This window comes from Pleurodeles waltl, chromosome 2_2 (genome assembly GCF_031143425.1).
Source record: "Pleurodeles waltl isolate 20211129_DDA chromosome 2_2, aPleWal1.hap1.20221129, whole genome shotgun sequence".
Lineage (NCBI taxonomy): Eukaryota > Metazoa > Chordata > Amphibia > Caudata > Salamandridae > Pleurodeles > Pleurodeles waltl.
In genome coordinates, this window is record NC_090439.1 from 1133377934 (window position 1) to 1133393196 (window position 15263).

Genomic DNA, 15263 nt, shown 5'->3' on the forward strand with positions numbered 1-15263 from the left:
TGGCTTTCATGAATTCACAAGAATTAACAGAACTAGATCAGGAAATCATAATCCTAGAAAATATTTGTGAACTATATTTTAGCACGAGTAAATATGCATGTGTACATTTACTCATGCGGAAAGCTATTGTGTGTTTACAAGTTTAATTTCCCTCCAACCAATTTTTTCCCAACCCTGGTAGAATGTCTACTTCTGCCCTTGTCAGGAGTACATTTCCAACCTTTCTCAGTATGGGAAAATAATAGAGAAGAGCTGGTGAAAATCCATTAAACATGCAAGGTAGTAAGTTTGCACAGACTCAAAGGCTCAAAGACAATCAAACCCTACTCTAGTATTAGCCCTGACATAATCAGAGAGGCTGCCAGTAGAGCTCTTACATAATGAGATTGCTGCCATAGTTTGTTGCTGCACTACATGCCACCTGACGGACAAGTAGATTTTTTTTTACAGGACAAGTCGATTTATGTAGCAACCTGCCCCATGGGCAAGTAGACATTTTTGTTAAATTCTACACCCCATGCATGTTGGGCTGTCAGTATATAAGGAGGTTCCTCTGACTTTAATCAGCCTGTACATTTTGTCGGGCTGTCAAAGCAGAAGCATTTGCAGTTAGTTTAACTTGTCTGTATATTATATGGGGTTGTCAGAATACAGGAAGTCACTGTAAATTAACCCTCTATGTTGATCACGCGTGTTTTCCACTGACATTCAACAACTCACACACCATATGACTGTAGCACTTCTGTATTGTCTTGTATTTACCAAGAAGTGTCTTACCGTCAGGAAGTCCAATTCTGGTTCTTTGCATTTTTTCTCTAGGTCTGATATCAGGGCATTAAGAGAAGTGATTTGATTGGACAGTTTGGAGATATTTGCATTTTCTACCATGGTAATTGTCTTCTCCATCTCTTCCAGTCTCCAGTGTAGCGTCTGCTCATTATCTCTCAGGCGGTGGTGCAGCTGCTCAATCTCAGTCACAATTTTCTGCTTCTCAGCTCTCAGCTTGTTCTGTCAGCAGCAAAGAAATGACGATTAGATTTTGAGCAGATTTCAACAAGCACCGCCATATTTGGTGTACAGGCTGGGGGGGCACAAGCTGTTTTGGCAGAAGCCAACAAAACTAGGACTGGTGCCACATTTAGGGACACAGGTGGTGCTAAGCTAAAGCTAAGCAAGAAAAAACAAGAAAAATTTGTTTTTGGCAGCTGCACACTCTTGCTACCTTCCATTCTACTGTCCCAGTTCTCCGCTCCCAACAACATAGCCCCTCACTGGGCTGTGCACTGTCCACCCACCTCCACCACTGAGCAGTGTACTGCCCACTAATACAGATCTCCCCCTTCCCCACTGAAGTGTACACTAACCACCCACCTCCCCCACAGAGGTGTGCACTGACTACCAGCATAGGCTCAAGCACACAAGGTCCCAGAGCCCTCAAAGGAGATGCACTGCACACGGCCCCTCACTGAGCTGCTCCCTGCACACACAAACAGACCCCACTAATTTCAGTGCTCCCATAGTTTCCCCTGAGCTGTGCACTGCTCACTCACATTAACCCCCAGAGCTGTGTGCTGCACACTGCACCCTTACTGAGCTGTACATTGCTCCCTCACCTCCCACCAATGAGCTGTGCACTATCCATTCACACAGACCTTTATGGAGCTGTGCACTGGCCACCACACAGACCTCCACTGAGCTCCGAACTACCCACCGACTTAGCCCCTGACCAAGCTGCACATTCACACCTACACAGCACTCGCTGAGCTGTGCACTGTCCTCCAACGTCGCCCACTGTGCTATACACTGCTCACCAACCAAACTCCACACAGAAACCCCACAGTGAGCTGTGCACTATCAACTCAGGCAGTCCTTTACTGAGCTATGCACTGCCCACCCGCACAGCCACTCAATGGGCAGGGTACTGCCCTACCCTTGCAGCCTTACACCTACATTCCCAATGAGCAGTACACGTCCCACCCACACAGAACCTCACTAGGCTGTGCATTACCCACACATAGAGACCCCAAACAGCACCTGCTGCACTGAGTTGTTCATTGCCCACACACAGCTCCCCACTGAGCTCTGTACTTTGCACGCACAACATTTTCCACATTGAGCTGTGCAATGCTCATCCATACAGCCCCCATTTAGCTGTGCACTGCTCAAGCCCTCAGTCCCTCAGTCAATCTGCCCACTGAGGTGTGCACTGCTCACCCACACAGACCAGGACAGATGTGTGCACTGTTCATCCACAAAGCCCCTCAGCAAGCTGAACACTGCCCACCCAAGCGTCCTTCAGTGAAACTGATTAATCATATCTGCATTAGTATGAAGGAACTACATCACATTTATGACAGTTTTAACTTTGAAAGCTAGAGCATTTAGTCTTGGATGAAAAGTATTGGGGAGGGAGCCTAAACTATCTCCAAGCAGGACAACTGCATTGTCTTTATATTATGTTATGTCCTTAACAAAATCTGCACTTCAAGCATTTCACCCAAGATGGAGAGAACCCCCCCATTCCTTCCCACGCAAGATATTCAAGAAATATGATGATTTAAATAGGAAATCTGATTATGGATCGCTGGAGTCTGATAATAATGACATGTTCCAGGAAGATAACAGAAGTTAATAGACTAATGATAATTAATTTGCAATCTCAGGATTAGGCTTGACTTGCACACCGGATCTTCTACCTTTCTCATCTACAAAAAGACTGAGCACAACTGCACAGGCTTAAAACAGATCTTGTAATGCAACTCATCTACACATAATGGAGAAAACCTTAAATCCGAAGACAAGACCATTTGAGATTCAAGCCCATCATAGAAATTTAGAGACCCTCCATAATTTCCATTTAAGAACAGTTACCACTGCTTTGCTAAGTATGTCTTCTCCATTACTTATATCCCTCAGTCCACGAACACACTTGCTGATGCGCTGTCACAAGGATGTCGAATCACCTTTGCTCAAGCAATCATTTAACCCCATCAAATAACTGGTGCTGTAAAAACATTTCTACAAGTACATCCTGCTCATTCTCAGTTAGATTCTAAGATTCCTAAAGACTTGACTGAATCATTGACTGTCCAAGAAGATATGTATTTTTAACAACAGCCTCTACTCATTCCTACCAAGGAACTTCAGGAAGAGGTTTTGTGAATGTGTAACAACACTGCCACAGCCTGCCACAGAGGACCTACAGGCTCTCTCTTGTTAGCACTCAGATTCTTCTGGTTGCCATCTGTAAATAAGGATATCAAGGGGTATTTTCTGGCTTGGAGAATTTTAAACTCAAGGAAAATGAATGCAGTCTAAACCAGTTATACCTAAGCTTGTACCTCCTGAACCACGGCACAGGATGTCAACTGCTTTTATCCTTACATCACCACCTGCCAAAGAATATCTATTTATTATAGTCATCTTTGAGTCCCTTTCAATATAGCTCATTTTTCTTCTCTTAAAACCATACCATCTGCTTCCATCATGGTCAAACATTTTCTAGCAGATATGGATTGATTATATGGGGTTTGAAACAAAGACTACTGCTTCACAAATATGTCTAAAAAATGCAAAATTGTCGAATTGCTCAGAACCAGTCGCAGAAGTAAGCGGCAGGAATCCATAATGTCCATCTGCAATTAGAAAAGCTAACTTCCAGTGACTGTGCCAAGCTTTCCTGACTAAAAGCCAGGGACCACACTCAACTAATGACTGCAAGATTCTTTAGAACACTGTAGTTGGAGTAGCTACTGCAGTCGTGGCTTGCTTCCCTAATGAGGAGGGGGGGTGGGGCAGGGAGGGAGGGGAGGAGGTGGCGTGCGGGAGCAGATCTTAAAATTAATTTAAAAAAATAAAATAAAAAAACATACCTGCTCCTTGCGCTCCGCTCCTCTCCACCATCTCCTCCCTCAGACACAGGCTCCCAGCCTGCCCTGCGGCCAATCCTGATGCTGCTCAGAGCAGCGTCAGGATTGGCTGGGAGCACCCTGGCTGAACGCTCCCAGGCAGACTGGGAATCTGTGCAGGCTCTCTCCACCCCAGCAACCGTGTTGCTGGGCTGGAGAGCCTACAGCTTATGTGTGTTTGGCCGGCCTGAGAAGGCCAGACAAACATGCATGCACTCTGAGTTGAGTGCACAGTGCACTCCCCTCAGTGCTTGTCACACCATGGCCCCGCCTCTTCCCCCACGAAGGGATAATAAACACAGTTTATTATCCTTTCGTTGTGAAAGGTTTGCCGCTTCTGCTGCTGGTGGGGGTGGCGCTTCTCCGCCCCTATAGAGGAGCCGCCCCTGAGCTACTGGCAAATCCCCTTGCATGGGGAAGATTCAACCATTCTGCCAGGATGGGTGACCTTGACGCTGCTTCGAAGGAGTGAGCCTGACTGATTGCTCAGGAGAGGTATTGGAGATGCCCTTGTACGAGAAAGAGAAAGCTCAGAAAGTGGGGGATGCATAGGATGTCAGACAACTTTAAATCCCCACTGTAACACAAGTCAAGGTCATTACCGCTGTAGTACAGGTGCTAACCACAGTGACAGAGATAGTGGGCAGCTGTTTGTGTGGGTGCGGGTGTTAAAATGGAAAGAATCAATGTCAATGTACACCATGATATGTTTGCACATAGGAACGAAATTAGATCGCCATTGTTCCATTCCCCCATCATGAACTCTCCGTCAACCCCAATCTAAAAGTACATGATCAGGCAGGTCTGAGACCTAGGCGTGGGTTACTGACTGACAGGTCACAGGTGGGGCAGCATGTACCGAGCAACCAAACATGCAAACCTAGATCAATCCCACAGACGGGCAGCGACACCACAATGGTCCGAGGAGATTGGCCCCAATAGAACACATGTTGCCACAGGGATGCTTGCATTCCCAAAACACCATAAAGTTAGATGCCACATGCAGTTCGGAGCACTGAGCCAATCAGAACACAGCATGCACAACAATATGTAGTGAACACATGCCCCTTCAGGCCAGACATCTGGACACGTTACCTACTGGGCCACATTCTGTCTACGCAAAGGTTGAGGTCCACCTGCATACGTTACCAGGACCTTTTTTTATGACTCCAGGTCAACTAGTTAAATTCTTTACCCTGAATTGTATGTTGTAATCATTTTATTGTACCCAAAGAAATATATAAAACAACACTCAAATTGATTGTACACTGAGAGACAGTCCTCAGTTCCTGGTTTCTAACTGCTCTCCCGGCCATAATGTTTAATTAAACAAACCATTACTATTTCGTCAAATGCCTCTTTTCTTCTGTTTTTTAAGGTAAATTCACAGTTACAAAAAAAAACTGGTACAGCCCCTGAATCAACAGTCTTGAGGTTGTGGTCCCAGGTGGATATATGAAAGAGGCAGCTCTAGCTAGGCGGACAGCAATCCCTCAAATGCAGCCCTTGTAAAGGCCTCTGCAGTTCGGCAGTTATTGCTCTCAACTGGCCCGACAGCAATCTTGCAGTGGCAGCTCACATCAAGGACTATGGCAATCACACAGCCCTAACTGGACCCTTGAGGACCACAGAAGAACCATTCTCACCATGAATTGAGATGAGAGACTCGGGGGCACTGGTGTTCTCGTTAGGTTACTCTTGAGTAGTCTGTTTCTTCCTACATGTGCTGGACCTTGCTCCAGACAAGCAGACAACTTATCACTCTCAGCAGAAAGCTAGGAGTCAAGGCACTTCAGGGTGGGTTCACAGCTTCTTCAGTTGATAGGCCAGATTTCAGGTTCAGGGTGGGTCCACTGCTTCTTCAGTAGATAGGCCAGACTTTCCACGGGTATGTTAAAACAAGCATTAAAGGGAACATAAGGTGTAATAAAAGGCCCAGGTGGTGAGAAGACCGGCCCCCTCTCTAAGAGCACTACAGCTCCACTCCCCCACATTTCCAAGGACTGGGGCTTCCAGGTATGTACAGGAGCAAACAGTGGTTTGTAAAAAAAACCCTAGGAAAACAGGTACAATAGGACTCAATATCAATGGCCTAGTTGGCTTCCTTTCCAGAATAGCCAGTTCTACAGACAGTGACCTAATATTGATGACAATACACTCCCTATGAGAAGTAATAGGGCTGGGACCTATCACTGTAGGAAAGTACCATCTTACCTGGCATGTTACCCCCATATTTCACTGTATATATGTTGTTTTAGTCTATGTGTCACTGGAACCCTGGCAGGGCCCCAGTGCTCATATCTATGTGCCCTTTATGTGTTCCCTGTGTGATGCCTAACTGTCTCACTGAGGCTCTGCTAACCAGAACCTCAGTGGTTATGCTCTCTCTGCTTTCCAAATCTGTCACTAACAGGCTAGTGACTAAATTTACCAATTCACATTGGCATACTGGTACACCCATATAATTCTCTATTATATGGTACTGAGGTACCCAGGGTACTGGGGTTCCAGGAGATCCCTATGGGCTGCAGCAATTCTTTTGCCACCCATAGGGAGCTCTGACAATTCTTACACAGGCCTGCCAGTACAGCCTGAGTGAAATAACGTCCACGTTATTTCACAGCCATTTACCACTGCACTTAAGTAACTTATAAGTCACCTATATGTCTAACCTTAACCTAGTGAAGGTTGGGTGCAAAGTTACTTAGTGTGTGGGCACCCTGGCACTAGCCAAGGTGCCCCCACATCGTTCAGGGCAAATTCCCCGGACTTTGTGAGTGCGGGGACACCATTACACGCGTGCACTGTACATATGTCACTACCTATGTACAGCGTCACAATGGTAACTCCGAACATGGCCATGTAACATGTCTAAGATCATGGAATTGGCACCCCAATGGCATTCTGGCATTGGGAGTACAATTCCATGATCCCCCGGGTCTCTAGCACAGCACCCGGGTACTGCCAAACTGCCTTTCCGGGGTCTCAACTGCAGCTGCTGCCAACCCCTCAGACAGGTTTCTGCCCTCCTGGGGTCCAGGCAGCCCTGGCCCAGGAAGGCAGAACAAAGGACTTCCTCTGAGAGAGGGTGTTACACCCTCTCCCTTTGGAAATAGTTGTGAAGGCTGGGGAGGAGTAGCCTCCCCCAGTCTCTGGAAATGCTTTGCTGGGCACAGATGGTGCCCATCTCTGCATAAACCAGTCTACACCGGTTCAGAAATCCCCCAGCCCTGTTCTGGTGCGAAACTGGACAAAGGAAAGGGGAGTGACCACTCCCCTGACCTGCACCTCCAAGGGGAGGTGCCCAGAGCTCCTCCAGTGTGTCCCAGACCTCTGCCATCTTGGAAACAGAGGTGTTTGTGGCACACTGGACTGCTCTGAGTGGCCAGTGCCAGCAGGGGACATCAGAGGCTCCTTCTGATAGGCTTTTACCTCTCTTGGTAGCCAATCCTCCTTCCTAGGTAGCCAAACCGCCTTTTCTGGCTATTTAGGGTTTCTGCTTTGGGGATCTCACCAGATAACGAATGTAAGAGCTCACCAGAGTTCCTCTGCATCTCCCTCTTCACCTTCTGCCAAAGGATCGACCGCTGACTGCTCAGGACGCCTGCAAAACCGCAACAAAGTAGCAAGACGACTACTAGCAACCTTTTATCGCTTCATCCTGCCGGCTTTCTCGACTGTTTCCAGGTGGTGCATGCTCTGGGGGTAGCCTGCCTCCTCTCTGCACCAGGAGCTCTGAAGAAATCTCCTGTGGGTCGACGGAATCTTCCCCCTGCAACCGCAGGCAACAAAAGACTGCATCACCGGTCCTCTGCGTCCCCTCTCAGCACGACGAGCGTGGTCCCTGGAACTCAGCAACTCTGTCCAAGTAACCCCCACAGTCCAGTGACTCTTCAGTCCAAGGTTGGTGGAGGTAAGTCCTTGCCTCCCCACGCTAGACTTCATTGCTGGGTACCACGTGCTTTGCAGCTGCTCCAGCTCCTGTGCACTCTTCCAGGATTTCCTTCATGCACAGCCAAGCCTGGATCCCCGACACTCGAACCCTGCAGTGCACAACCTTCTGAGTTGTCCTCTGGCGTTGTGGGACTCCCTTTTGTGACTTCGAGTGGACTCCAGTACACTTTTCTTTTAAGTGCCTGTTCAGGTACTTATGCATGTGCTGCCTGCTTCTTTGAGTGCTCCTAGACGTGCTGGTCACCCCCTCTTTCTCCTCATCCAAGTGGCGACATCCTGGTCCCTCCTGGGCCACAGCAGCATCCAAAAACCCTAACTGCGACCCTTGCAGCTAGCAAGGCTTGTTTGCGGTCTTTCTGCGTGGGAACACCTCTGCAAGCTTCTTCACGACGTGGGACACCCATCCTCCAAAGGGGAAGTTCCTAGTCCTCTTCGTTCTTGCAGAACACCAAGCTTCTTCCAACAGGTGGCAGCTTCCTTGCACCCTCAGCTGGCATTTCTTGGGCTCCTGCCCACTCTTGACACTGTCGCGACTCTTGGACTTGGTCCCCTTGTCTTACAGGTACTCAGGTCCGGGAATCCACTGTTGTTGCATTGCTGGTGTTTGTTCTTCTTGCAGAATTCCCCTATCACCACTTCTGTGCTCTCTGGGGGTAGTAGGTGCACTTTACACCTACCTTTCAGGGTCTTGGGTTGGGCTATTTTTCTAACCCTCACTGTTTTCTTACAGTCCCAGCGACCCTCTACAAGCTCACATAGGTTTGGGGTCCATTCATGGTTCACATTCCACTTTTGGAGTATATGGTTTGTGTTGCCCCGGTACCTATGTGCTCCTATTGCAATCTATTGTAACTTTACACTGCTTGCATTACTTTTCTTGCTATAACCTGCATAATTTTGGTTTGTGTACATATATCTTATCCTCATACTGAGGGTACTCACTGAGATACTTTTGGCATATTGTCATAAAAATAAAGTACCTTTATTTTTAGTATATCTGTGTATTGTGTTTTCTTATGATATTGTGCATATGACACCAGTGGTATAGTAGGAGCTTTACATGTCTCCTAGTTCAGCCTAAGCTGCTTTGGCATAGCTACCTTCTATCAGCCTAAGCTGCTAGAAACACCTCTTCTACACTAATAAGGGATAACTGGACCTGGCACAAGGTGTAAGTACCTCTGGTACCCACTACAAGCCAGGCCAGCCTCCTACAATCACACCAATCCTACATGTGAACAGTATGTCACAAGCAAGAGTAAAGGGAGTGGGTAAGGAGCTTGAAGTGGAATCGCTTCTGGACTGGATGGGGCACTCCTAGGCAGGTCGAGAGCCAGTCTGACTACAACTTTCTGTATTGTTTAGAGTCTTTAAATGAACTTGGTGGAGGTGCTAGCATAGAGTCTGTTGCCCTAGTCAAGCCGGCTGGTAATGAGAACATGAGTAACTGTCTTTCTTGTGTTGATGGGGAACCACTTGAAACACTTTCTAAGCGTGTGAAGCATGTAGAAGCATGCTGAGGCGACAGAGTTGACCTGACATCTCATGGAAAGTTTGCTATCTAGGATGTTGCCGCGATTGCAGGAGTGGTCTCTTGGCGTGGGGGTGGGGGTGGGTCTGAGGTCCGACAGCCACCAAGAATCGTTCCAGAGGGAGGAGTGTTTGTCGAGGATGAGAACTTTTGTCTTGTCTGTGTTCAGCTTTAGGCAGTTGTCCTTCATCCATGTTGCAACGCTCTTCATTAAGTTGTGAAAATTCTTCTTGGTTGAAATTGGGTCAGCGGAGAGCAACAGGTCGAGTTGGGTGTCATCAGCGTAGGAGATAATGTTGATGTTGTGAGATCTGATGATGTTGGCAAGGGAGGTCATGTACATATTAAAAAGTGTGGGTCTGAGGGATGATCCCTGGGAACTCTGCAGATGTTATGCGTGGTGTGTAATGTGAAGAGGGAGGCGGACATTCTGGATGCATCCTGTGATGAAGGATGCCATTCTTCTGAGTGCATTGCTCGCTATTCCTATCTGGCACAGGCGTTGGATGAGTGTGTGGTTGGTTCCGAAACCAGATTGTGAGGAATCTAGTATGTTGTATTTCTCCAGGTGTTCAGTGAGTTGGTAGTTGACGGCCTTCTCCAGGACTTTGACGGGGAAAGGGAGCAAGGAGATGGGTCAATAGTTTTGTAATTCGTTGGGGTCTTGAGGAGTGTTCTGAGCTTGGCGTGTTTCCAGGCTTCAGGAAAGGTGGCTGTGGTTAGCGAAGCTTTGATGATGGTGGAGAGTTGGCGGCTTATCTTATCTCTTTCAAGGTTAAAGTGAAGGTGGGGGCAGGGATCGGTGGGAGCTCTTGATTGGATGGTGCTCATAAGGGTAGTTGTGTCATCTCTGCTGAGTTGTTTCCAGGTGTTGAGCTGGTGGTTGATTGGAGTGGGATGTGCTGGAGGGTTGGGGGGATTGAAGTTCTTGTATATAGCTGCTATTTTGCTATGAAAATGGTCAGCAAGTTCGTTGCAGAGCTTCTGTGATGCGGGGATTGTGTTTTCTGTGGCTGCAGGGCAGGTGAACTGTCTGGCAATGGTGAAGAGTTCCTTGGTTCAGTTTGTGCTGGTATTGATTCAAACAGTTAGGGCCTCCTCTGCTAGTTTGATCTGTCAGTGCTAGTTGTTGAGGGCTGTTGCTAGATGAGAAAATGGGGTCCAGCGTATGACCTGCTATGTGCTTGAGGCCGATGGTGTCCAGTCTTCCCAAAAGGTTGGTGGAGTTGGTTAGGTCACCACCTGGAAGTTGAGGACGCCCAGGAAGATGTAGTGTTCGGATTCTAAGGCGAGAGAAGTGAGGAAATCTAAGATGGCATTGCTGATTCTGGTCCAAGAACCTGGTGGTCTGCATGGCAAGGTGCTTTGGTGGTGTTATTGTTGGTCTGGAGCTGGAAATTCCTGTGTTCCATGATTGTCATGGTCTGATCGTCGGTTAAGTGCAGGTGATCGTCTCCTTTTGTTTATGGTGATTCTGCCTCTATGTTTGTTGAGGCGGTCCCAGTGTTTTATCTTGTATTTGGTGGGTGTTGCAGTGGCAATGTCCAGAGTGTAAGCTGGGGTAATCCAGGTTTCAGTGGTGAATGCTACATCTGAGGTGAGGGAGGAGATTTCGGTGGCGTGCATGCAGATGGATCTGGCGTTGAGAAGGATGGAGCTGAATTTGCCTGGTATGGTAGGTGCTAATGTCGAAGAGAAAGGTACTGCGGGGGTTTCGGAGCCGGCATGGCAGTAAGGCAGCACCAAAAGGTCTCTAAAAGGTCCTGCTGTGTTGCAGGGCAATGCCAGAGAGGAGTTGTTGTTGCATCAGGGGTTTAGGGCGCAAAGGTTGGTGGCGCAGTACCTAAGGGAATCTGGAGATCCATGATTCCTGGTGCTAGGCATGGTCCAGGCACAGACGGGTGCAGATGGGCTTGCCATTGGCACTATGGCCTCCATTAAATAGGTCCTGGGAGGAGTGCTGGGGGGCGGGAGTGGGAGAAAAGAGTGGGAAGGAGGAGCATGGGTGCAAGGTGGGGGGCGGCGGACCAGAGAGGGCAACCCAGCAGTCATGGCTCCTGTGCAGGAGACTTTGGCGCTGGCTAAGCAGACCTGGGCAAAAGCCTGGCAGAGGCCTTTCGGAGGCCTAGGCAGAGCCTGGCAGCAGAGGGAGAGCATGGATGGACCTACTTATCCAGGCTGATCCCAAGGTTTCTGGCGTGGCTTGGGTGGTGTTGATGTTGGCCCTGGCTCGGTAAGCCACCAGGTGAAATCCCATGGGAAGGTCTTGCTTCCGAAGACTGGTACTTTCATCTGGTTAGAGTTAAGCTTCAGGCAGTTGGTACTCATCTAGTCTTGTTACCATTGTCATGTAGTTGGTGAAGCTGGTTCTGGTGGTGTTTCAGTTGTTCGTCAGGAGGATGAGCTCTGTGTTGTCGGCGTAGGAAATGATTTTGATGCCTAGGGATAGGATGGTGTTGGTGAGTGGTGTCATGTAGACGTTGAAAAGGGTAGTGCTGAGGAACAATCCTTCCCGGACTCCGGAGATCAGTTTCTTGGATTCCAATGTGAAGGGTGGCAGTCTGACTTTCTGGACTCTTTCTATGAGGAAGGACCAGATCCATTTGAGTGTGAGTCTTTGGATGCTGATCTTGTGGAGTTTTTTGAGAAGTATGTTATAGAAGACTGTGACAAATGCTGCAGAGGTGGAGCAGGATGAGGCGTGCTGCCCCTCCTCGGTCTAGTATAGTCGAAATGTCACTGGTAGCTGTGATGAGGGCAATTTTGGTGCTGTGGTTCTTTTCTGAATCCTGATTGAGTGTTGTCAAGCAGGTGGTGTAGTTTGAGGTGAGTTGTGAGTTGCTTGTTGATGGTCTTGTCTATCGTACTTTGGCTGGGTAGGGGGTGCAAGGAAATAATCCGGAAGTTGTTCAGTTTGTTCAGGTCGGCCGACGGTTTCTTGAGGAGGGTGTTGATAGCAGAATGCTTTCAATATTCAGGGAATGTGGCAGATGTGATGGAGGTGTTGCTGATGCGGGTGAACGTAGTGCCGATAGGTACTGCTCCCAGGTTCTAGATGTGGTGAGAGGAGGATCCGTGGGATGTACTTCATGACTGTCCATGTGTTTTCTCTCTTGAGAGAATTCCATTCGGTTTAGTGGACTTATTGGTTGGTGATGGGCAGACTGACGATGACTGGTTGGTGCGCGAAGTAGCTGATGATTCTTGAGATTCTGTTGTGGAATACGTTTTATAAGTCGTTCTTGGGAGTGGGTGACGCTGTTAGACTCATCTGAGCTGTGCATTGTGCACCCACTCAGCCCTCAACTGAGCTGTGCAATGCCCTCTTCACACATGACCCAATGACCTGTGTGGTTTCCACCCACACAGTGTAAGAGAATAAAACTAAAGCCTGTATTTAATGTATAAACAAAAAATGACCATACAAAACAAGGGCACAAAATCACAATCTAGCTACCAAAATAAATCATGAATTACAACAAAATCGCAAAATTACGAGAACTGACAAAGAATCAGAAACATAAAACAAATAAACAAGGTGCACGGTGTCCCAAAGTGAGGAGGCACATAAACGTGAAGCACATAATTTTACAGGAAACACTATAAATTTTTTGTGTTCCCTAACACACATTACAGTACAATTATTACAAATTAAACAGAATAGGCACTATTCAGGACAAAAAGATAGGGGACACCTGTAGAGGGAAGTTTTCCCGGAAAGTGAGATGTCAAACTGCTCAGGAAGTGTGTTACTAAATATAATTTAACTATCCTAGGTGATAAAATAGGGGTAAGTTAATCACCTGGAAAAATGCTGAGTAATGGAGAAAATAAATCCTCTATTTCCTGAATCCAGCCAGCCAATGGTCCGACCAGAATTGGAGAACCGGACGAGCCTGGTATGAGTCGGCAACACAGGACAGAAACACAGTAACACACCATCACTGTCAGAAATATTGTAATTGCATTGATATAGAGCTTACTAACCCCAACAAGACGTCAAAATGATTTTTGGCAAGAAACGCGCTACTCCAGAACCCAAAAAGGATTAGTGCTGCATTACTGTAGGAAAATATCCGTTAATCTGGGAGGCGTCTATTAGTTGGATTGAATAGGATAATGGAGGGATAGAAGAGGGAAGAGTCTAGAAAGTGTTAATTGGGAGATCATAGTAATAAGATGAGCTTTGGGATGAGTAAAAGGAGGGATAGAGAAGGGAAGAGTCTGTAGAAATGGACAAGGGAGATCATACTAGCATACATGCTAATATATTTTAAATTTTATATTTTCATCAATATTTAAATAGTTAAGACCTTGTAGACAAACATTAATGATAATATGTACAAATTGTGATAGATAAATAAAACAGAGACCCATACGTTTCTATTCAAATAACATATGAAAAGTATGAGTGGCCTATATATAAATATGTTAAATGTAGAATGATTTAATTACTTACTGGTAATTCTCATTACTCCAAATTTTAATGGCACAGTTGGGTGAAAATACAGGGAGCCAGACAGAAGTCGAGGGTAGAAGGTAAAACTGTGCCGAGTCTGTCTGCCTGCACATTGTCCTTCTTGCGAATATATGTCGCGGAGAGGGACAGGAGGTGAGATTCTGCCCAACTTCCTATCTGAAATGCAAGAGAAGCCAGAGACAGAGACCCTGTTCCTGACTGTCTGGTGATATAAGACTTGGTGACAGTGCTATCCATCCTCACTAGGACCACCTGATTGGTAATCAAAGGTGAAAAATGCAGTAGGGCTGGAGAAATTGCCTTCAATTCTCTCCAATTCGAAGTGAGCCTGCTCTCCTGAGAAGGCCATTGTCCCTGAACGGAGAAGCTGTCCAAAGTAGCCCCCACACCAGACTGCTGGCATCAGTAGTAATAACCCTGGGAGGGGAAAGGCAAGAGGGTAGCCTCTTGCCAAATTGGCAGGGCCCAGCCCCCAATGCAGCAAGTGCACGGATAGTATAGGATAATGGAGGAGCCAGTCGTCCAGATAGGGATGGAGCATCACCCCTAAACCATGAAGATTAGCCACGGGGTGCCATCACCTTGGAAAGGACCCTGAACTGCCAGTGGATGCCATCCACAATAAAACTGAGAAACTGCTGATGGCAACGAGCAACGGGGATGTGAAGATATGCACCCCTCAAGTTCAAGGAGGCTAGCCATTCGCCTGGGTGAATAAGAGGGATGATGTGTTGTAGAGTGTTCATCCCAAAAGGAGGCTTCTTCAGGAATAGATTTAGATGCCTGATATTGAAGTGAGTCTGGCCTTCCCAGCAGGCCTCGGGACCAGGAAAATCAGAGAGTAAAAACCCTTCCCTTGCTGCCCCACTGGAAATGACACCACTGCATGTTTCCTTACGAGATCCGTGATCTCCTGAGACAGAACTGGACGGATGGAATTGCTAGAGAGAGACTCCACCAGGATGAGACCATCCCCATGTAGGTTCGCATGTCCTCATTGACTTTACTCACATTTATCTCCGAAGGATACTCAGTAGATACACGATTAGCTGCCACTGACTCATGATGAGACCTGGACATAACAGTGACAACATACACCTCAACAATTTATACAGGATCAACATTGGACCACACACATGAACAAGACACCTCTGTGCAATTGATCAATGAAAATATGTGGACACGTTCTGCCTCATCTGCTGGTCCACCACAGCCACTGGAGAGTTGTGGCTCAGTAATATGATCTCAACTGTGGTGTCATAATTCATTTCTGCTTCACCTTTGGCTGTCTGGCCCAATTACATGGTACCCACTTCGTCAAGGCATTTGCCTGACTCACCGTTAGATTCACCAACAAGTGCCTAGGAAGCAGTTTACAAAAATCTAGGAC

General features: G+C 47.2%; 1 protein-coding gene across 1 annotated transcript in view; it reads right to left on the reverse strand.

Annotated features, from left to right (window-relative positions):
* The window catches only part of LOC138282948 (E3 ubiquitin-protein ligase TRIM39-like), a 117575-nt gene that overhangs the window by 37640 nt on the left and 64672 nt on the right, over positions 1-15263 (reverse strand). Inside the window, exon 3 of the mRNA XM_069221013.1 lies at positions 778-1008. Coding sequence (XP_069077114.1) covers positions 778-1008 — 231 coding nt within the window. The remainder of the gene's footprint in view (positions 1-777; positions 1009-15263) is intronic.